The sequence below is a fragment of the Gossypium hirsutum genome, chromosome D10, assembly GCF_007990345.1.
Source record: "Gossypium hirsutum isolate 1008001.06 chromosome D10, Gossypium_hirsutum_v2.1, whole genome shotgun sequence".
Classification (NCBI taxonomy): Eukaryota; Viridiplantae; Streptophyta; class Magnoliopsida; order Malvales; family Malvaceae; genus Gossypium; species Gossypium hirsutum.
This window is the reverse complement of record NC_053446.1, coordinates 34,484,295-34,508,373: the sequence shown is the minus strand read 5'-3', so window position 1 is coordinate 34,508,373 and position 24,079 is coordinate 34,484,295. Positions and strand designations below refer to the sequence as shown.

The window sequence follows — 24,079 nt, the reverse complement described above, 5'->3', positions numbered from 1 at the left end:
ATCCCATCGATATGGCAACCTCGCGAGGTGATCCCATCGCATCTCTCCACCTCATAAGATGGAGCATAAAGGACATGTGGGTACTTCTCATTTCTATTATAATACCTGAGTGTGAATTCTGCCAAAGAGACATGTCTAGGGGTACGTGTCGAGTCTAATTACATCTTTTGTTAATTTCGCCTTTATTTTTTTAGTTAAATTTTACCCTCAATTTTTTAAAAAGAGTTAAATTTTACCATCAACGTTAAAAAATAGTTGAAGTGCTTTTTCTTTAATGGTTTTGACATTTTTATAATATTTTTTGAACTTCAAATTTTTATTTTTTTAATATTTTTTTTGTTGATGTGGCATATAAGACAGATAATACCATATCAACATGAAGTACATGTAGATTACCACGTAAGTTGCCACACCAACATCATTAAAAAATTAATAAAAATTAATACTTTAATCAGCATTTTCGTTAAAAAGCAATTTAACTCTTTTTGTAGACTAATAATCAAATTTAACTATAAAAAATAAAAAAAATCAATTAACAATATATATAAATATTGAAGGTAAAATTTATCATTATACCTGTTAAAAACGAACCAAAAGCATTGCACAAAATATGCGTATAAGCATCAACCATCAAAAGAGAGAAAAGGGAGGCACATTACAAATGTACAAAAGGTCAAGCTGAGAATTAGCATCCATAAAATTAAAATTAAAACTAAAACTACTTTCTGAATAGAGGTGTTCATGGGCCGGGCGCCCCGGCCCGGCCCGATGGCCCGCCTGAAATATGGGAGGGTTTGGGTAAAAATATAGGCCCGAAATATGGGCTTGGGCAAAAAAACGAGGCCCGATTAAAAAACGGGTCGGGCCTCGGGCACCACTTTTTTGGCCCGGGCCTGGCCCGGCCCGGCCCGACCCGAATAATAAATTTTTTTATTTTTTTTATTTTAAAATACTTTTAAAATACTATTTTTTTAATTTTTTTTAATTTTAAAATTTTTAAAATACTTTTTTTAATTTTTTAAATTTTAAAATACTTTTTTAATTTTTATTTTAATTTTTAAAATAAATTTTTGGTATTTATTTTAAAAACGGGCCGGGCCGGGCCCGAGCCGGGCCTGGGCAAATTTCTAGGCCCATATTTTGGGCCGGGCCGGGCTGGGCTCGGGCCTAGGACCAGGGCCAAAAAAAATTTTTGGGCCCAGCCCGACCCATGAATACCTCTATTTCTGAATAGGCAAGAGTATCCATAAATCTATTCTTCTTACCTAAGAACTGTTTTAAGTGTTTTTTCATTCAATTTTGATAGGAGCATCTTGCAATAAAAGTGAAGAGAAGATAACATATTATGCAGGGAAACATTAAGGCTAATGGCAACATTAGCATCAATCTCGATGGTTTTTTAAAGGTATAATGTCAATTTTAGTTCTTAACCTTTAAATTTTTTGTCAGTTTAATTTGTATCTTTTTTTAGCTAAATTTGATTTTTCAACTTTTAAAAAAATCAAATTATTTTTTAAATTAAAATATTGATTAAAATATTAATTTTTTTAGACCACGTGTATTTTTCTGCTACTGATATGACACTATATCTTATCTATCATGATAAATAAATTTAAAAAATATAAAAAAATCATAAATTTTCAAAAAAAAAAGTATGAAGTATACGTGGATAGCTCCATGTTTAAAATTTTTATTAATATTTTTATTAAAAAATAATAATTTAACTTTTCTTTTAAAAGTAAATGATGAAATTCAATTTAACTCATGGCAAGTTGAAGACCGTTTCTACGTGATGAATATGTCGGTAAAACCCTTGGTAAAATGACTAGTGATGAAGTAACCGCCCCCAATAGGTGAGAATAATGAGAAGAACCCGTGAATATATTAACCCTTGAAACGAGGACCACATAAAGGCCAAGCAGGCTGTCTCTGGTCCACGAGTAATCAGCAATCAGTGTATCACACACCACCACAGCGTGTGGTTCCAGTTCAATGCCGAATGGGGAGCTTTTAGTCCTTCAATCTTTGTGGCATTTCATTTCTGCAGTATGGGATTTTCTTTATTTGTTTGCAATGCTTTTGTTTAAATGAAATTCTGTTTGAGTTTCCTTTGGTGAATGATCAGCATCACCTCTACTTAGAGAGAGAGCAGAGTAATTTTGGGTCAAGTGTTTCTGGGTTTTCACAACCATGGCTTCTTCAATGCTTAGTGGAGCAGCCCCAACAGGGGTAGGCTTTGCGAGGTCCAATTTTCATTTTAGGAGCTTGCCCCTGAAGAGTTTATTTTGTTATACAAAAAATCAGAAGACTAGAATGGTGGTAGCACCCAGATGCAGTATATCATCCTCAAGGCCGGCTTCTCAGCCTAGGTTCATACAACACAAGAAAGAAGCGTTTTGGTTTTACAGGTTTTTATCAATAGTGTATGATCATATCATAAACCCTGGTCATTGGACTGAGGATATGCGGGATGAGGCGCTTGAGCCTGCTGATCTTTATTCTAGGAATATGGTAGTAGTCGATGTTGGCGGCGGAACTGGGTTCACTACACTTGGTATAGTGAAGCATGTGGACGCTAAGAATGTCACAATTCTTGATCAGTCCCCTCACCAGCTTGCTAAGGCCAAGCAGAAGGAGCCTTTGAAAGAATGTCAGATTATTGAAGGTGATGCGGAGGACCTACCATTCCCTACTGATTATGCCGACCGATATGTGTCTGCAGGGAGGTAATATCTCCATTTACCTTCCTTGATGCATAATTTTGCCGTGATCTTTTTTTTCAGTTATGCATAATCATTTTTACGAGTGTAAGCAAATTTACGGGAATTGCCAAATTTGGTGGCAAAAGTCATAAAGTCGAAATGGACAAATTAATCTCAGATAAAAGAGTAAATTGGTTATTTTTGTTAAAAATTCATCTTTTTTATTATTAAAAATTGGCATGGCTTATAGAATAACAAAATAGTGACCTTTTGTGTGCCACGTGTATTTCATGCTCACGCAGGACTATTTTTTTAATAGTAAAAATTGATGAAATTCATAATAGAAAGATTAGTTTACTCTTTAATTTAACGTACAAGAATTAATTTGTCAATTTTTAAGTAGAGGAGCCAAAACGCAATTTAACTCCTGACGCAGATGCCTCCACGATAGTTTTACCTAAATTGGTTCCATTCATAACATTCTTTTTGGTGTGCTTTGAATGGAAAATCAAGTACTTAGGCAATATGGCTGTTGTATAAGATGCGTTACATAAAAGTATGCCATTCTATGCTGGTATTAAGCTTTCTATGCGGATAGTCTAAGTTGTTTGTAAAGCTTATCTGTGATATTATTATGTGTTACGTTTATGATGTTCAGTATTGAGTACTGGCCAGACCCACAGCGGGGAATTAAGGAAGCTTACAGGGTACTGAAAATAGGAGGGAAAGCCTGTCTTATTGGTCCTGTACACCCAACATTCTGGTTATCACGGTTTTTTGCGGATGTATGGATGCTCTTTCCGAAAGAGGAAGAATATATTGAATGGTTTAAAAAGGCTGGTTTCAAAGATGTAAAGCTGAAAAGGATTGGTCCGAAATGGTACCGTGGTGTCCGAAGACATGGCTTGATCATGGGTTGCTCTGTCACTGGAGTGAAGCCCTTCGGCGGAGACTCTCCATTGAAGGTAGCTTACTTTCATATATAAGAACATAAAGTTGGCTGGGTCTTTTGGGTCCTTAGTACTAATGACATATAAATGTTATTGCAGATGGGTCCGAAGGCAGAAGATGTTCAGAAACCTGTTCATCCTTTGGTGTTCCTTTCACGATTTATTCTTGGGACATTAGCAGCAGCATACTTTGTACTAGTTCCAATTTACATGTGGCTCAAAGATCAAATTGTTCCCAAGGGTCAGCCTATTTGAAAATCAGAGAACTGTAAAATAGTGATCGAATTCTTCTTCTTTACCTCTTTGGTGATTTGCTTTATTTGACTGCTTATGTGTTTTTGCTTCTCTTTCCAAGATTTTGTAACTTAGCCTTGCTAAATGTGAAAGTGCTGAAGTTTATACCCTACCTTTACCCTTTAGCTGCCTCTGGGCCCAATCATAACACAATGTTATTCTCCTTCTTCCTTTGGTTCTGCATTTGTTACATTCTTAGTTATATTATGCATGACACAATTGTACTTTTAAGTCACAAACTTGATTTTGTTCAAAGATTTTATACTGAACAATCATACTGTTTAAGTTTGATTGTAAATAAAGATACGTGATTTAGATCACATTTTTTGTTGCTCTTTTTCAACCTCAAAACTAATGCCAAATTCTTGGTTTTTGAATAAAAAGTGCTATAAAAAATGTTTTTAGAAATAAATTAATGGCAAATAATATTTTAATATGCATCATATTAATTATTAATTGTTATTAACTTTGTGTGGAATTAGGATTTAGAATATTTTAATTATTAATTTGTTCTAAGAATTCTAATTGAACTCCTACCCTCTTCACTATAAATTCCACCCACCTTCTCCACTCTTTCACATCACCTTAACCAAACCACACCAACACCCACCATCGGCACACCAGCAGCCCCAATGAGCGCCAATTGCTGCTACCAGCTCCAGCTCGTGCGAGCCAATAATCCAACAGCTGCTCCAAATCGCCGCACCTGCCTGCACTCCAACTTCAAAGTTGTCATGCACCAGCCTGCTACTCCCTTGCACTTGCTCGCGCAAGCACCTACCCGATCGCACCACGCTGCTGTTGTTTACTGCCTATCCAACACACCTGTTCACACCAAGGCCGCACGCTGCTGTGCTTTTTTACTCCTAGCTCGTGCACACCTTTGCTAGTTGCTCACCCCTGTCACTTGTGCACTATAATTCCATCTTATTTCGCCACCAACCAATCACCCTTCCAACCAACCCTCAATAAAAATATTTTGCTTCTAATTTTATTTATTGAGTTCTTTAATACAAAGGTGGTTAACCATGCCTAGCAAAAGAACTCATGCCTTTATCCAAATTGACGAATCACAAAACAAATTCCACTATGAAGAAGCCAAAGCAAGATATGATAGCGTTTTCAAGAATCAACAAATGAACCCTGAAAAAGGCTTTACACTGAAAGAAAGAAACTATATCGATTTCATGGCATGCATTCGACAAATTGTTGAAGCTCTCAATTGGGAGTTATTTTGTAAGAAAAGACCTAGTGCAAATGAGGAATTAGTTCATGAATTTTATGCAAATTTGACCTCAAACGAATTAACGAAAGTTTCTGTCCAAGGAATCAAGGTACCAATAAGCTCAAATGTTATTAATGAATTCTTTGAATTACCTGATTTTGAAGACAACGAATATTCTTCCTTGATGAGAAATATTGAGGCTGAAAATCTGCAAGAAATTCTCGAGGAACTTACAGTTCTGGGTTCTAAGTGGACTGTGTCAAAGAATGGAACTCACACTTGCCACAGAGAATATTTGACACCAGTAGCGAAGGTATGGTTCTATTTCATTCGATTCAGCCTTATGTCTATTTCACATGGGACTACGATTTCATTAGAGCGGTTGGTCTTGTTATACTCGATTTTAACCGCAAAGAGTATTGATGTGGGAAAAATCATTCTGAGAGAAATGCAGAATTGTGCCGCTAGACATCCTGGCCCAGCTTATTTCCCCTTTACGATAACAAATATGTGCTTAAAAGCTAAAATTCTTGCAAACGTAAAGAATACAGGTTATAGCCAAGGCACAATCACAGATTGGGACCTCTACCAAATAGCCGGAGATTTTGTTCTACAGCGACTAGTTGAATAAAGAAAGGATCCCAAAGAAGAAGAAGAACAAGATCCCACAGACATCGAAACAATGCAGTCAGTTGAAATCCCTGATAAGGCAGAACCAATGGAACCCATAACCAAACCTGAAATGGCAACCTCAACATTCAGAGCTCAATTGCCTCGCCCAAATCTTCGAGATAAGCTGTCAAAATTGATCGACATAATGCAACATATGCAGTGGCATCAACAAGCTTACTGGAGATATTCAAAAATACAGGATGACTCAAAGAGAAACGCTCTTACGAAAATATTCAATGACCCATTTATTTTTGTGCCTGAGTTTCCAGATTTTATATTTGAACCATGGAGTCCACTCTCAAAGAGGAAACGAAGCGATTCATACAAAAACAAAGACGGTGAAGCAAAAGATGTGTCGGATTATAAGGGATCTATAAATAAATAAAAAATGGGGATCTCTACTTTATTTATTTTTCTTTCCTAAGTTATTTAATGTTTTAGAATTAAGTTCTATTAGGATTTTTATTTCTCGCACAATAAAACAAGAGATGGAAATCATAAATAAAAATGAACAAGTTACAAAGTACGAAGTGTGGAAATAGGTATGTACATGTCTAGGATTGGATTTAGAGAGAGTTTGGTACTTAAGCAGCCAAATTGACTCACCTCCTCTTTTCTCGAATCCTACTTAGTATATAGTATATATTCACTTCTAATAATGAGGACATTGTTCATCTTAAGTAGGGGGACTGAAAAATTGAAAGTATTTCCTCTCAGAATAGATCTTTCTTCTAATTATTATTAGGTTATATTTTGTTCAAAAATTTGAAATTTTGTTAAGTATGCTAAACTTCAGTATGAATAAAGTTCTATTATTTCAATAATTGTTATGTTAGCTGAATTATTACATAAATGTACTCTTAATAAAGTATGTAAATCATACCATAAAATTTTTAGTTCCTTAGGAAAGCTAGGCATGCATGAAAGTTTAAGTCTCTAGAATTAACTTAGTAAGTCCTTGAGGCGAAATCCTAGAAAGCATGGAATGTTGAAAATGATTTAGGCACTTTTGTTTGGACCGTTTGAGCCTTTCAAGCCAACCTTGATGAATTTTTATCCTTTGAAACCTAACTTTGAGACTATATAGCCTAATTTTATTTGAACCTATGCAATATTTAGACATCACTTTTCTCCTAATTATCTTTAAATTGTCTCAAACACTAGACTTGGTACTATTTAGAACATTCTTTGAAAATAAGTTTGGGGGAGTTGAAAAGAAGTATCAAATACTCAAAAAAATTGTAGTACATACAGCAAAATACTCGTGTTTAAAAAAAAGATAGCAAATGTACTTGAAAGAAATAGATGTACAAAAGAGCACATGAAAGCAAAATGAGTTGGTGTATTGAAGAGAATTATTTTGAAAGTCTGATTCAAGCTGAGTCTAGGGTTTTTAGCCTAAATTTATCTATATTTTACCTACCCTAGCCTAGCCACGTTACAACCTATTTAAAAGACCTATTGATTCAAGTTTCTATGCTACCTACATTAGTGGAGAGAAATTGCTATGTTCAACATATGAAGGCATAAATTAAACTTGATGATTGCAGCTTAATCTTAAATAAGGGAATAAAATCAAATTTGAAGGGATTTAACATGTTTTTATTGAGAAAGCATTTAGTCTATTTTTGCTATCATAATAATAATTTAGATTAATTTCAACGATATGTATACTTAAGTAGCATAAATATCAAAATTCTTGTCCTTGAGCATAACTATACTAAATTCATAATTTTAGGAAGAATGTTTTTCTGAAGTAATTTTTCAAAGGTGTTTCCAAGAAATTCTCTTTAATTTGTGCAATAATCAAGACGAGCAATGAATTAGATTTGGGGGTACAGAAACACGAAAATATATAGACTCTTTCATGCCTTTTTTAACTCAAATTAATGCACTTTCGGTTTAATTCTTGTCGAAAAATATATAATAATTATAAAATTAATTAAAATTCAACATGTTAATAATTTTTCATTTGTTTTTATTTATTTTCGATAGATTTGTAGAAAAGGTGAAAATTAGCTCGGCAGACACTACTAGAAGCACAAAACCGAGAAGCGATTTTTGAAGCATCGAGGTGAATTAATTTTTCAGTCTAGACGGTCCAATTTATGAATATTAATTCATAATATAATTAATTTTAATTTTAATCCAATTTATCTTGGGTTAAATCATTATTATTAATTAAATTATGAAAGGAGGTCTAGTTGTGCTAAATCGAGAAGACCGATCCAACTGAGCAATAGGCTGCCCAAAACCGTCCCATATGCTAACCCAATCAGTTTATTTAGTTGATTATTTGGCTAGCAAAATAGCCCTTGAAGTTTCCTTGAAATCGCATTCAAACCCCTCCACTTATCAAGCTTTTGTAGATTTTCCCCTAGCTAAATTTAGCAAGTTTGAAAGCTTCAAACTTGCCACATGTGTGGCCGGCCATTGGAAGAGTTAATGGCTTCTAATTTTTTCAATTTTTAACAACCTATCCAACCTATAAATACCCCATTGGCTGCTCATTTCAAACACACCTCTCACACATTCATTCTTCACGTTTCTCTCTCACGTTTCTCTCTCACGTTTCTCTCTTCAAAACCCTTCCTTTGTTCTCCATTTTCCCATTCCATTCCCTTGTCGATTTCCTATTTTGGAAAAGATCCCTTGAACCACCGTTGGTATCAGCATTCAAGTGTTTGTAGAAGCATCGGTTCAACAAGAACAAGCGGAGATGGAGGAGCAGAGCAAACTAGTCAAGCTTCGGAAAAACACTAGATTATTCTAGTTCCCTATCCTTTAATTTTTATTGTTGTTGTTATGAACACACATATGAATACTTGTTATGTTGATATGTTTAATTTAAGTAACATGGCTTAAATTTAATTCGTGTTAGGTTGAATGCATTTCATCCACTTAAGTTATTAAAATTATGTTTGTGTTGTTATAAGTCTTGGTAAATTGTTTAACTAAGTAAAACCATGATTATGTTATTCTTGCATTACAATTGTAAGGTAACTAATGAATTAATTTAAATCGTATTGAAATTGTAATTAATGAACACAATACCTAATCAGTGCATGTTTGTTTATCTAAGGTAGCTGAGGGTTAAATTAGCGACGGTATTAAACAGTACATTAGCCTTTCATAACTAGGACGATTATTGTGATTAAACTATTTCAAGGTAGGAATACATTGTTACCACAATTAATCTTTTCCGTGCTTATGAAGATTGATTAATTTTTTGAATTGGCATTGGAAAATGATGAAGAGATTAGTTAATTTAATAGGTACGTATGAACAGTAGTTAGCAAGTTACCAAGTTACCAAGTTGCCGTGAATTTATTCGTAACAACATGAACATGAGTTTAGTAATTCTAAGTTAAAAAATATAATTAATGAAAGAAAATCATGTCATCTTGACTAAAATCATCTTTTGAAATCATGCATTGGAACGCTATTTTTATTTTCTTTTATTTTACTTAATTAAACTTTAGTTTAAACCACTTCCTCAAAATCAAAATATTTTTCTTCACCAAAGTGTTTTTAATTGCATTCATATATAATTCTTTTCACAGTCCCTATGGGCACGATAACTTGACATTTACTTGTCACTTTATTTCTTGCTACGATTGCGTACACTTGCACATTTCCATCGTTCCACAAACACTATGCAGACATCTCAGCCCAAAAATGTTTTAATGTTATTCAAAAATTTGTCACAAGAAGACTGGTCTTCCAAACTTGAAAATTGACAGCTTTGTTGAATTGACTTTAATAAATTTCACCACATCCTTGTATGTATCAGTTTCACATAATGAATTTATAGTTGTTTGGCCCCAATTCCTTTTGTCCACTACTTTAGCTTTACACCCCTAAGGATTTTCCAATTCACTAATATAATTAATAGCTTTCAAGGAGATGGCATAACCTTTACAACACTATCTTTTCTTAAGGCTTAGATAGAACCTTTTCTATCCGGCTTTTATTGTTAAACTAGAATCCTTCTTAATTTCAATGGCTCAACTAAAATCTTCCCAATTTACAATTAATGATATGGAAAAAAATTTAAATAAAGGGACTTCTACAAAAATTAAGCTCTCAAAGAAATAAAAATGAGGGTGATAATACATATGTACAAGAGAAAATGAAAGAACAAAGAATTTGAAGCTTTTCTCTTGACTTTGATGCTTAGATGCGATAAAAATGTGATAGATAATGATGAATCCAGCTTAGATTCATTGATAAAAATTATGTATAAAGTTAGGGTCTTATTCGCAAAAGATAGAAAATTTGAGGTTTCATAGTAAATAATAATATCATGAAATACCTATTGGATTTGGCGCCCTAAGTGTAGTATATTCGTCTTATATTAGTAATTTTTTTCGAATAGATTGGTTAATAAAATTATTCATGAATTACATTAATATCTTTTGTATAATGTACTCGTGTGTTTTTTGCATGCAAAGCAAAATAGATGTAAATACTAAGCGGTATTATATGGCCAAATCGTAATAGAAAAAGACAACTTATATTAGTAGACGAACCTATACATGTCCTTAGTCTAATCAGAAATAAGAAAACCAATTAAAAGACTAATATGTTATCTATCAAGTCCAATTAGGGAGATACTTTGTCTTGGGCATCAGAGCGGATGACTCCCAAAAGATAGAGACATAGATATGACTGACTGGATTGACAGTACATCGGACTGGATCCAAATAGAATAGATCTTAAATATGTTTTTGGATTTATTGATTGTGTGGCATACCTTAATCCTAAGTGGATGATAGATTATGTATGCATGACACATATACTTTAATGTAAGTAAAAGTCTAAGTTCAAATAGATACGGAACCGTAAGTTGTTGTGTTGGGTATACGACTTTTACAGTATGTAGCATCATTCACAATAGTGGAATTCATAGCTCAAGACATGGGTAAATGATATTCTCTCTTTGGTATTACATGATAGATGAAAAGTAAGCATAGCCACGGGTTGTTCGTCTTTACTTAATTACTATTTGATAGTAGTTGACTTTGTGACAGCCCAAAGTTGACCCTAGTCGGGAAGTGGTTTCGGGACCGCTAAACCGAGTCACCGAAATGTTTGAATGTGATACTTATTGTGTAGAATATGTAATTATGAATGTGTGAAAATTTCAAGCTTCGATTTGGTTGATTGCATGTGAATTTAGTCAATAGGACTTATGTGAGAAAATTCAAAAATGTGATAGGTCAATGTGTGAGGACCTATTAGTGCATGTGGACAAAGGGGGGACTTGCATGTCAAATTTCCCCCCCCCTAATGAGTAGTGGCCGGCCATGACAAGGAATGATGGGCAAAACATGTCATGAAACATGTTTTGTTAATGGAAGAATAAAATAAGGAGTATGGGTAATAAAGAAATGGAAAACAAAAGAAAAAAAAATGTGTGTGTAGTGTTTGTCCCCCCCATTGTCGTGAGCTAAAGAAGAGAAAGGGGGAATTTTGTTCATCCTTTTCTCATCTTCATGCTTGCCAAAACTAGAAAGAAAAACAAAGAAAAATTTTCTCATCCTTTGGTTCATCCTTGGCCAAAAATTTTAAGGAGGAAAGAAGAAGAAAGGTGAAGAGATTCGGCCATGCATGTAGCTAGGCTAAGGTATGTTTGATGATGTTCCATGAGAGGCATGCATGTTTTAGTTGTTAGCTTGAGTTCTACCTAACCCATGGTCTAAATCTTGCTATGTGATGGAAATGGCACTTGACCATGGATGCATCACTCTTGGTTGATGTTTGATGTTGTGGTGATGAGGCATGAGGATGAGTTAAGATTCGGCCTAGGTGGAGGTTGTGTTAATGCCATTGCATGCAAAATATGAAGCTTGTTAATGATGCATGTGATGATGGCTTGATGATTCTTGAACCTCCTTTTTAGCATTTTTTGTGTGAGCACATATGTGCATTGGTTGCTAAATGGAGAAGAATCGGCTAGCAAGATGTGTGCTAAGGCCGAATGTAACTTTGCATGTTAATGAGCAATGCATGTGTTAAATTGATGAAAAGGGGGAGGATGCTTTACTAGTGTGTATATGTGTGTATTAAGTGTTGAAATCGACCCCAAAAATGGACATGCATATTCGGCCAAGGGGAAAGAAATTAGCTAATATGTTGTGTTGATGCATGATTTTTGCATGTATGAGACTTTAATGTCTAATGTATAAATATGGGCTAAGTGCCTTGTGTTCATCTTTTGATGCCTAAATGATGAAATCAATTTATTTGTTTGATTAAGCTCAAGAGCAAAGGGGAAATAAAACCGATAAAGGGAAGGAAAAAGTGGTTGAATAGCTAGCGGAATCGTTCGACAACACCCGAGGTAAGTTCTTGAGTAAGAGAGCTTAAATTTCGATGTGATTAAATCATGCTCTATGTGTGGCTATTGAGCCGAATGTGCAAGGACAATATGTGCCTTGTGTTTGAGTTTCGTAAACGAAAATGAAATATGAATGTGCCATGAATTATTGTTAGATGTGCATGATTAATTGAATGCTGTCCGGGCTAAGTCCCGAAGGCTTTGTGCTAAGTGAATATATCCGGATTAAGATCCGAAGGCCTTTGTGCGAGATACTAAATCCGGGTTAAGTCCCGAAGGCATTCGTGCGAGTTGTTAAATCCGGGTTAAGTCCCGAAGGCATTCGTGCGAATTGTTAAATCCGGGTTATGTCCCGAAGGCATTGTGTGAGTTACCAAATCCGGGCTATGTCCCGAAGGCATTTGAACGAGGAGCTATATCCGGTTAAATCCCGAAGGTACGTGATTTGGTAATGAATGAGCTTGCTGTAAAATTCCAGCGAATACTCGAAAAACATCCCAATATGGGGATATGTTACGTATGTGTTGAATTTAATCGAGCCCTTACAAATAAATGTTCGCTCAGTTGATAAACGAGCTATCGGCCTTCGGCTAAGTTAGTCTATTGTGTATGTGCATAAGGGTTGTTAATGTTGTGAAGCAAGTTTAATATCGATAAATTGCGTATTATGAAATATTCCGTTTAGCTAAATGTGTGATATTCTTTGTTTATGCTGGAATTCCTTGCTCAAACTTACTAAGCATAAATTGCTTACTCGTTACATTGCTCCTCTGTTTTATAGATTTTTGGTTCTCCAGCTATCGGACTCGGGATCTTGAAGTCGAAGTCGCCCACACTATCAAAGGCTCTTTTGGGTACTATTTTGGTTGAATCTTGATATGGCATGTATAGGACTACCCATTGTTGTTTTTCGAGTACTTTATGAAATGTATAAGTGTACAGCCATGCGAAAATGGCTTGTAGAAGTGGAGTATGGCATTAGACCATTCGTGTTTATGAATGTATAGATGGTTTCATGATGTAACTATAGTTGGAATGGAAGTGTTGAGCAAATGATCAGCCACTGGAATGGCTAAGTATGATCATATGTGGGCTTATGTATGACAAGGCCCTAGTTGGTCCATGAAACCCCAAATTAGGTAAGGTTTACTTTGAAAACAGAAGCTGATAGCAGCAGTGGTGTGGATTGGAAAAATCACAAGAATTCGTAGGAGTGGAATTAAATAGTGAATAAATTATGTAATCGAACCTTGATGAATCTACTTTCATATGGAAGTAACGAAACAATCATAGGAACAGTACAGTAAGAGATATTCGGGTTCTTGTGGAACAGGGCCAGAACAGTTTCTGGATTCCCTGTTCCAACTTTGGAAATTCACTATAAATTGACCAGAGATAATTAGGGGTCATACCATATATGTATGGATTCCTCTCTGAGTCTAGTTTCCATAGAAACAAACGGCATCAGTATTGAAGCTCTGTGCAGAGAGATATCCAAGTCGTAATGGGAAAAGGTCAGTGTAGTCGATTCCTGTAACATGGGAGACTTTGACTAATAAACTGTACTAATTGGCCCGACCAAAAATTCTAGAAAAAAATACATAGGTGGGGACATGAGTCTAGTTTCAGGGAAAAATCACAAAACTGATTTTCGAGTTGTGAAACTCAAGATATGATTTTTGAAGCGACTAGTACTCAGACTAGGCAGTGTCTGGAAAAATTTTTCAAAGTTTGTTAACATCTCGTGTCCGACTCCGGTGTCGGTCTCGGGTTCGGGGTGTTACAGACTTGTTATGAAAGAAAATGTAATGATTACCATGAGATCAAATGAGATCATTTTGGGAGAAAGAATTCATCCCAAAGATATTAAGGATATCCTTTGAGGGTAACACACTTATGACAATGTCATTGGACGAGCATTAATCGAGTAGCTTGCCTAATAATATGTTATTAGGGAGAGCTCAGTCACGATACTATACTGGATTGGCTTTATGACTAAATGAGCTTATAATTAATAGGTAAAAAGTTGGAACTTAATTATAAATCATTTGAGCCCTAATTACATATGTTCAATCAGTCCCTCCACTAGCTCCTTGAAATAACATAAATGAATTGCATGTTGAATCAAACGAACAAAAATGGATAGAAATAATAAAGTTAGAGAAATGAGTTACATTCGAAAATGAATGTGGTTTCTCACTAAGTATGGAAATAACCTGAGAATTAATTTAAGTTTTTAGAATTATTATTTAATTAATTGAGGTTCAAAAATAGAATTATATTAATTGGCCATTGTGAATCAGTTGAATGTAGAAACTAAATATATTTTTCATAGATTCTTTTACTGTAAAGTTGTCATGATTTTACTGGAATTAGAATTGAGTTGAGAAAATTATTTAATTGAAAAACTAATTTAATAAATAATTTCAATTTTGAGAAATAGAAAAATATGTACTAGGTTGAATTAAATTATAAAGTGTTGGGTTAAAAGTTCAGGAAGCAAATATAAGTGGACATAATACAGGAGAGGCCCAAACCTCTATCATAATACATATTAGGGGAAGCACATCCTATTAGCCACTTTCTCTCCTAGTTCAACTAGGGGACTATTTTTCTATTAAATAAGCATTAAATGCATTCGACTAATTTAATTAGGGTTTCATTCCTCTCCCTATAAATAGATGATAGTAGTAGGACTAAAAACGCAATAAGTTATATACAACTTTGAGATATTGTTATTTTGCCCAAAAATAGTGAGAATTTATTTCTAAGTATAAATTATATTTTTTGAGAATATCAATTCTATCGGTTTCTACTTAAGAGAAAGTTTTACTTTCCCACTAAAAGTAAAGTAAATATTTTTTGTCGTGATTAATTCAAATTGTTTGAGCCCACACTCGACAAAGTTCGTGGTATGAGAACAGCGAAAAAGGTCATTTGCTTAAAAACCGGGAATGAAAAGGATCCGTCTAGCCTAAAACACAGGTGTAATTTTGGGAAAACTTTTTCACTTTAAATATCACAAACTGACTCGGTTTTCAAAATTATATTTTTCCACTGTACAAGAAAACTATTTTCGAACTAGTTCTTTCCAATAGTTGGTACCAAAACCAGATTGTGCTATGTTTATAAATTTTTTTCAAAATTTTATTTTTCCACTGTACATGAAATTTTTCTCTCTTCTTCATGTGTGATTAATTTTTGATAAGATATGTCATTTTTATATGTATTTTATTATTTTATTATTTATATGATAAAGTAATTTTGCCAAGGTTGTGATACCTAGAAATTTAAATGTATTTACTATTAATTTTAAGGTATGTAATTAGATCTTGGACTATCATCTCCAAGTAAGATTTATTTAATTATTATTTTAGAATAATTTATTTGAGCCAAAAACAGACAAAAGACTTATGTAACCAATAATTTCGACATAACTCAAAAAATTGAGACGTATCCAGGCTGATTGAGACGATGCAAACCCGACCCAACCAAACCGGCAAAAGTCCGACGATTGTTCGATGGCAGAGGCTACTAGTAGTTCGAAGGTGGTGATTGACAATAGGGACCGATAGCAAAGATCGATGATAATGGCCGGTGGCGACCGACGATAGCCCAACAATGGTAACAGTGACGTGAACCAGTACAACAACAGAAGTCTGTGGTGGAAAAATAGAAGACCCAAAGTATATTTTAGGGTGACTTTTGTAATTTTATTATTTTTCTAAGATGAAATCATGGAAACTTTGGCTGGTGAGGGTCATTTCAATATTTTGTTTTTATTTGTGATTACATGATGATATTTATTTAACTGCGAATGTATGTTCATGCATATATATGATAACCATGCCATATAGTTTAGGGAAAGAATGTCACGTGTACTTATCATGCATTTTTTAACCATTTATGATTGAAACTAGACTTTAAAGTCTTGCATGTTTTTAAAATATTGAGTGGGAGAAGGTTCTTAAACAAGACGTTCAATCTCCATCAATGGTCTATTGTGATGGCATGGAAATTTAACTACCCCATAGCAGGATTGCCATGTGGATCTCACTAAGGAGATTTCCTGAAAGTAAAAAGAATTATCTTGTAATCGTATAATAGTTGGTCAGCCCTGTTGTAGGTATTATCATGTGATATAAAAAGAAGTTTATCTTCAAAGAGAACAATTACTCACAGCATGTCACTTAGTGAGATTGTCCCACAATGACTCATTTGTGGTACATGATGTGATAGGTGTTGAGTTAATGGTTGAACACTCAAGATCTTCTAGTTAAGTAACATCCCACGAAGCTTTACATAAGTTAGAATGATGGCCAAACATTAAAAAATTATTAGTATGTAGCACCTCATACCCGACCCAATCGGCGGGTCTGAACTAAATGATGATGCATTCCAATTTAAATTTAACTTATACTTTCAGCATTATTATCTGTAATAATAAAGAATGAAGACAAGAATATATTTGATATTACTACTAAGCAAATTAAAAACTTTCAAGAATATATGTTGATAAAATTTTAATTTACTGCACAGCAATTTCACATAGGAAACTTTAGCATGTTAAAGATAGTCATTTAGTATTAAATATTTGTATTATGATGACTTAATTTTATTTACAACAAAGACCCTAAGTCTCTGCCTCTAAGTCACCCCGTTGTATGTATATTACATCTAAGAAATGAATTTGCCGGCATCCAAGGCAATATAACGGTTCTTTCATTCTACTCCCTATGTTGTGACATCAATATCCCCGTGTTGCAACATAATGACCAACTTTGAGTTCCTATGCCTTTGAATGGTCTCCTACACACTCACTAAGTACGTTAGCTCGACTTTAGGCCTCATTCGGCCCCTAAGGTCAATAAAAGACTCAAAATGCACTCTTTGTTGAATTTAAACTAAACTAAGAAAACATAAATAAAACATACTAAAATTACTCATATTCAAGCTCCTCAAGTAAAAATATTAGTTTAATCTACTACACTAAATTACGAAAAATCAGCAGGATATTACAAAAACCATAGGGTGTAAGTGGATCTAAAAGAAAAAAAAGAAATACTGATGGAAAAGTGGAAACTTACAAGGATCAGACTTGTAGCAAAGGGTTATATTCAGAAAGAAGTATCGATTATGAAAAAACCTTTTATCTGATTTTCATACTCAAGTTAATTTGCATATTTTTATCCATTACGATGAAGCTCGATTACGAGATTTGACAAATGAATGTCAAGGTAGTACTCTTGAATGACTATCTTAAAGAGAGCATCTACATGATGCAACCACCATATATACAACTAAATGAAATAAGCATAAAGTTTACAAACGGCTTAGATCCATATATGGACTTAAGTGAGCATCCCACTCATAGGATCAAAGATTTGATCAAGCAATCAAAACTTTTGGATCTGAGCAACATGTGGATGAACCTTGTCTTTATAAATGTATGGGGGATGGAAAGATGATCTTTCTCGTTTTATATGTCGATGACTTTCTACTCATTGGAACTGATGTAGGGACACTATCATCAGTTAAATTGTGTTTAACCTAATAGTTTAGCATAAAAAACTTGGGATGTAACATCCCAAAAATCGATGGTTAGTAAAATCGGGTTTATGAATCAGTAGAGAGATGTCATGCCTTAATTTTTAAGATTATCTATGAATTTTAAGAAAAATGAGATATTGGTTTGTTGGATAAGTGTTAGTGAAAGGTTCCCTGAAACCCAAGTTCAAATCTCTTCTCTCTCACCATTTTTATTATTTTGCAAATTTTGCCTTAAACCCTAGTATGTGACATGCCTTATTTTTAAAATAAATATAGCAAAATTATTTCAAGAATGAGGAAAAATCCTAATTGTTAAAAGAAATATGAGAAAGCATAGAAATTAAATGAGGTCCCAAGTTCAAATCATTTCCCTTATAAAATAATTAAATTTTGTAAAATCTCTTTTTTTTCATGTGTTTGTCATCCATACCGTTGAACCCTAAGTATAAATACAACTTTTTATTGTATTTTTCATCATTTAATTCAATTTTTCCCTACCCTAGTCGTGCACCCTCTTTCTCTCCTCTTTTCTCTTCTATTTTCTTTCTTTCTCTCATTGTTCTCGTCGTCAATACCTCATATTTTACCATCTCTTTCTTCTTCTTTTTGTATCAAGATTGGGCACCATATCCTTTACTCTATTACTTCCATTTATCCTCAACTAAATTAGCCCCAAATCTAAAATCTTAAACCCCAAGATCGGTCCTGAGCATTGCCAAGAAAGTGTCATTGTCGTTTTTCTATACTAGCTTGAGTAAGATTTATTTTCTCTTCAATTTCATGATTAATCTTGTCAATTAAAAACCAAAATTTCCAGATCTGGAATTTTGGGGATTTTAAATGATTGCAAAGGTATTTTTTCAAATTTTAATGAGATCTCAAACCGTTTTAAAATTTAGCCCCAATTTTGGCCACCATGTGTGGTGGTGTGTGTGCCTATGTGCAAGAAAGGGGGCCATTTTGTTTCTTGTGTCTTGCCCATATTTTTCTAGAATTAAATTGTGTTATTGAACCCTCCTAATTGGCCTTCAATCACATGTTAATTAGGGATAGATGTTCTTGATCAATTAGTCAATCGAATCCCACAAATCGTGAAACATAAATGCAATTACAGATAACTAGTTTGTTATTTCGACACAGTTGTTGGGTAAAGGTTATGAATTAATTAAATGAAGGAATTTAATCATTAATTACCTATTGATTTCCTAGTATATTATTTGATTAGGTGCTAACCCAAACGCCCCAACTTATTCGTAAAGGCGAAGAACGATTGTACATACAGTTCGCATCGATACAGTGTAAGGAATCTAACTAGTTTGGATTCATAAAATAGTTATAATTTTCAACGATTAGTTTGAACTCATAAGTGGGTGTTTGCAGGCTAGTTTAATGATAAATTAATTGAATTTATACTAAATTTTGGTTTAGGTTCGTTTAAGGAATTATTAAGAAAAATTGGAAGATTCGTTAATAAGGTTTGGGTCCTAAACTTATAAAATCGTTTGAAAATATTAAATATCATGTTATCTTTGATAAATTAGCTTGCTGATTGGATTGACTTAATAGCCAAATTATTGATTTTGTGAGTGGCCGAACCAGGTATGTTTCAAGCATTAAAAGATTGACATGTTGGCAAAATTGTTAGTTAGATAGTGTGAATGTTTGATTGAGTTTGTAATTACATATTTGAATTATGATATATGAGAATGTTTGACTGAATGATATAATGTGTTGATAAATTAAGCTTATGTATGATTTAAACACGAGATATTAGTTATATTGTGTAGTGAAAAGGGTGCTATTTATGCACAATGAAAATCTGTAAAGTATGTGAAATTGAACAATATTGATTGATACCAACACAATGGTAATTTGAAAGATTGGAACACTGTTTCCACTTACTGAAAGTGTAACGCCTTGACTTAATAAATTTTGTTTTTATGAATTTCGTAATAATTGAGTCTTTGCATCAGTATTTAAGTACTTTAATTTTGTGTCTAAGGTATTGGGTTCGAGTCTCAGTTCAATCGTTTTGTTCCTAGGTCTATCAAAATAAAAATAAAATATGTTTGTTTCCAAAATTTTTGAGTTGATTTTTAAATGAGTTTGCTTGATTTTAGAGTAATTAATAAATAAATAAAACATAATCAAGTATTTAATATATATGGTATTATCTTTTGGGTTTTGTTTTGAAAATAAAAAAAAAAAGTGGTTAGTATATGTGTTTTTATCATTTCTTTCTTTTAAAATAAAGCTCATTTTATTTTTGTTTTATTTATTTTATTAGAAAACAAAAACCCACGTTTTGCACCTCCATTGTTTCCCCTAATTCACGTCGCAATTCCAATTCCAAATTTTGGCACTTTGCTTTTCTTCTTTTTTCTTCTTTCTTTTCTTCTTCGTTCTTCTGTCTTTTGTTTCTTGTTTTGCTGGGCTAGTGTTAGTGCTTGAAGCAATAGCTTGTGATTCCTTGACTTCTAATCCAAGGGTAAGGTATTTAAGTTCAGTATTTTATGCACTATTTGTAGTCATGTTGGAATATGCTTGCAATAATTAGTTTAGTGATGTTGTGTTATTTTTAAAGCAATTTAGGAGTAGTACAAGAGGAAGTTGGCAACCCTCCAACAATTTAGAATTTGCGTAATAGTTGTTCTTGCCCCGGTAAGGACGTGGTTGTGTTATGAAGGGTTGTTTTATTAGATTAGGTTCAATTTTTAGTCACGATTTCATGATTCATTTAATTGTCAATTAGGTTCTGGGATTATTCGTATTTGAATCGGCATTAGAAATATACCAGGTGTGTAATGAGAAACCCGAAAAATATCAAAAGGCGAAAGCCAAAATTAGGGCTTGTTGACGCCATACTGCTGTGTGCAGTAGGACATGTGCGACACACGGTCGTGCGATAAGCCGTGTGCGAGGCCGTGTGAGACACACGGTCTAGGCCATTTTAGGCGTGTGTGAGCCATGTGCCAGGCCATGTGGGCCCAAATTTCAAAATATTTCCCTAGGGTCATACATATCGTCCCGATCGACTGTGGGCTTTCCGTGGGGTCGGTATGTGTTATATAAGCATTAAAGCATGAAATTTGCCATGTTCTTTGTATGAATTCGACGTAAATAATTCCTAAATGCATGTAATGTGATGCGATATGTTTGATATGTTATGTATAAGCATGTTCAATATTTGTTAGACGAGCATGCATGATATATATATATATATTCTAGTATTTGTTATTCTGTTGTATTTGGTATTCTATTTGTATCTGGCTATGGGGTGGGTAATATATTATGTGGAGGAAGTGTTCTGTGTGAGACGTTAACTTGCCATTCTACTAGTTGTACTGCTGCGATTTTTCTGAAAAGTGTCATAAGGACACAAAGTGGTGTGTAGGGCTGGGTGGGTGTTTTATACCCCAGATGATGTGTTGGGATGGTTGGAGATGGTGTGTAGCGAATGAGGGTAGGATTGTAATTTGCATGTGACTCTGATTTTGCATAAGACATTCGTCAGTAACTGTTCGATTATGTATTCAATCTGTGATTTTGTTTCTATTAGTTACACACTGAGTTATAAAGCTCACTCTTTATTTATCTGTTACTTTCAGGTAACTCTCAGACTCAGGCGGGTCGGTGTGATAGGAGCTCAGATATGTCCACACTTTCATAAAACTTTATTTACATAAATTTGGCTTATTTAAATTTCTATTTTGAGAGTTTTTTTAATTTTTGAACTCTCTGGACATTTTGGTTTATTTCTGGATTTGGACTTTTAATTTGGGTTTGACATGACATTTGATAAAACGATTTTTCAGAAAATGACTAGGTTTCTACGGTTAACTATTTTTAAGAAAACAAACTCGATTTTTCAAAATGTAACGTCTTAGGAACTTCCGCTGCAAATTATTCAATTTATTTAGAAAATAAAAATAATTAATGATTTTAACTATTAAGCATGACAAACGTTTTCATATAAAATGGCTTTTTAATTAGCAAAGATACACGAAGTTTTTCAATAAGCGAAAGCCAGATTTATAACTATTTTACATAACATTTCCAGATTTGGCCATAACGTCTAGGCTGAGTTTGGGGTGTTACAAAAAGTATATGATTATTGAAGACATGCTGAGCATGTCAAATGAATGTGAAAAGTAATGAGATATGATTATGTATGTGATTGTGTGACATATTAAGTCTGCATTATTCGTAGTCAATACACTACACCTAGAGTATCAAAGGGAATGGTGATTTATCACATTTTTACTGGCAGCTTGTCTACATTTTTATTGGCAGAATTTTCTGCATACTGTTATCAGTGGTTTTCACCACAACAGGATTAAGCTTATAATGTTTTGGAGTTCTAATGACAGGTTCTGGGGAACTCGTGGTGTGTAACGGATGGTATGGGTAGGAACCATTTTGCTTTGTATCATGCTCACGATATATTTGAATGTTATTGATTTATGCTATGTATTGTGTTGTGTTGTATTGTATTGAATGGTATCGAAATTAATGATTATTACTAGAATGAATGATGACCGATGCTCATACACCATTTGACATCAATTTGATAACGGTTATGTAATGATCTGAAATTTCAAAGATGGTTTTGTGTTCTTCTATTAAAGCAAATATGTTTCACTGTATTCGATATTTATGTATGTTTAAATAAATGTTCGACTCATACTGAGCTTTCATGAGCTCGCCCCCCATAGTGTTTAACTTTTCAGGTAAACCTCGAAACTAAGACCAAACCCGGCACACGGAGAATCACTTTGGACCTCGGACTATTTTTAATAAGTATTAATCAATTTCTATTGGTTTTGGTCTGTAATTTTTTTTAATTATTTCTGGTCTGTGGCTTGGTAACTTTTCATTTGAGGATTTTTGTATGCATAGATTACTCAAGCATAAAAATGGGGAATGCCTGATATCTGACTTAAGTAAAATTTGACATTGTTCCCTGATTTTCGCTGCATTTCAAATGACATTGTTCCCTAAGCTTCCAAAATGACTTAAAATGGTTTTTCCGCTGCACTAGTTTAACATCGAGTTTTTACAAAAAAGAGTGACAAGCAAACAATTTTTTTCCTAATCAACACTATCAATAATAAAATGAGCCTTAAGTATTGATTATCTAATAAATGAATTATTTTAAACTAAATTAAAGCGCAAATACAATTTTTCTCTAAAATGAGTTTATTTAAAGTCTTCAAAAGTAACGTAAGTTAGCTTAGCCATTTCGGTGGCTAATATAGCCTTCTCAATCTAGCCATAACGTCTAGGCCGGGTTAGGAAGGTTACATGGGAGCAACTAATTTTTTTCTAGGAATTCGAATACTAAGGGTTCAAAACAACAAAGTGATAACATTATCACAACCTTTATACATAGACAAAATAGTGGAATGTTATGTAATGGCCAATTCGAATAAGGGAACTAAACCTTTTATATCGAGGTTTCATCTTTCTTTAGAGGATTATCCTAAGATAGCAAAAGAAAGTGAAAACATAAAAAAGGTTATTTATGCTTCTGCAGTAAGAAATCTCATGAATACTATGTTGCGCACACGTCTAGATATTTGTTTCACAGTGGGGTTGGTGAGTCGATATCAAGTGAGTCTAGGTCCACGACACTGGCAAGTGTTAAGCATATACTAAAGTATTTATGGAGAATGAGGTATTATATGATTCTGTATTCTGAAGTAGATCTTACTCCTATTGCATATTGTGTTTAACTTGTTCCTTCTAAGACAAATGTGTTGGTGACGAACCCCTTTGGTCAAAGTACGATGGTTAGTAGAGTAATCAAAGATTGTCCACTGACTTTTGGCGAACACATCTTTTTGGCAAATTTATTATTGCTAAATTTTCATGAGTTTTGTAACATCCTAAAAATTGAGGGTTAGTAGAATCGGGTTTGTGAATTGAGAGAGAGTGATCATGCCTTAATTTTTTAAGTTATCTATGCATTTTTAGGAAATAAATAAGGTATTGGTTTGTTGGTTAAGTGTTAGTGTAACATTTCTTGAAACCCAAGTTCAAATCTCCTCTCGCATCAGTTTTATTATTTTGCAAATTTTGACTTAAACCCTGGTATGTGACATGCCTTGTTTTTTAAAATAAATATTTCAAAATTATATCAAGAATGAAAATTATATCAAGAATGAGTTATTTGATTGATGGTTAAACATTAGTGAATTTATCCTTGAGGTCCTAACTTCAATTCCATTCTCATGCAAATAATTTAATTTTTTGACAAAAACCCCTTGTTTTAATGTGTGGGTCATCCAAGTCTAGCTAACCTAGGTATAAATATTAATTTTTCACTAATAATCAGTCTTTA

The 24,079-nt window shown here is 33.7% G+C and overlaps 1 protein-coding gene across 1 annotated transcript; it reads left to right on the top strand.

Annotated features, from left to right (window-relative positions):
- The first annotated feature begins 1,764 nt into the window (after window positions 1-1,764).
- LOC107914985 (2-methyl-6-phytyl-1,4-hydroquinone methyltransferase, chloroplastic) lies at window positions 1,765-4,113 on the top strand. Its single transcript, XM_016844068.2, has 3 exons — window positions 1,765-2,726; window positions 3,361-3,667; window positions 3,752-4,113. The coding sequence occupies exons 1-3, from the start codon at window positions 2,191-2,193 to the stop codon at window positions 3,905-3,907; spliced, it is 999 nt and encodes a 332-aa protein (XP_016699557.1). The 5' UTR covers window positions 1,765-2,190; the 3' UTR covers window positions 3,908-4,113.
- The last annotated feature ends 19,966 nt before the right edge of the window (window positions 4,114-24,079 follow it).

Excerpts from the sequence above, each read along its gene's own strand:
- LOC107914985 (XM_016844068.2), top strand. The coding sequence starts at position 2,191 with ATGGCTTCTTCAATGCTTAGTGGAGCAGCCCCAACAGGGGTAGGCTTT. Across the intron at positions 2,727-3,360 it reads CGATATGTGTCTGCAGGGAG|TATTGAGTACTGGCCAGACC; the intron begins GTAATATCTCCA and ends TATGATGTTCAG. Across the intron at positions 3,668-3,751 it reads GCGGAGACTCTCCATTGAAG|ATGGGTCCGAAGGCAGAAGA; the intron begins GTAGCTTACTTT and ends ATGTTATTGCAG.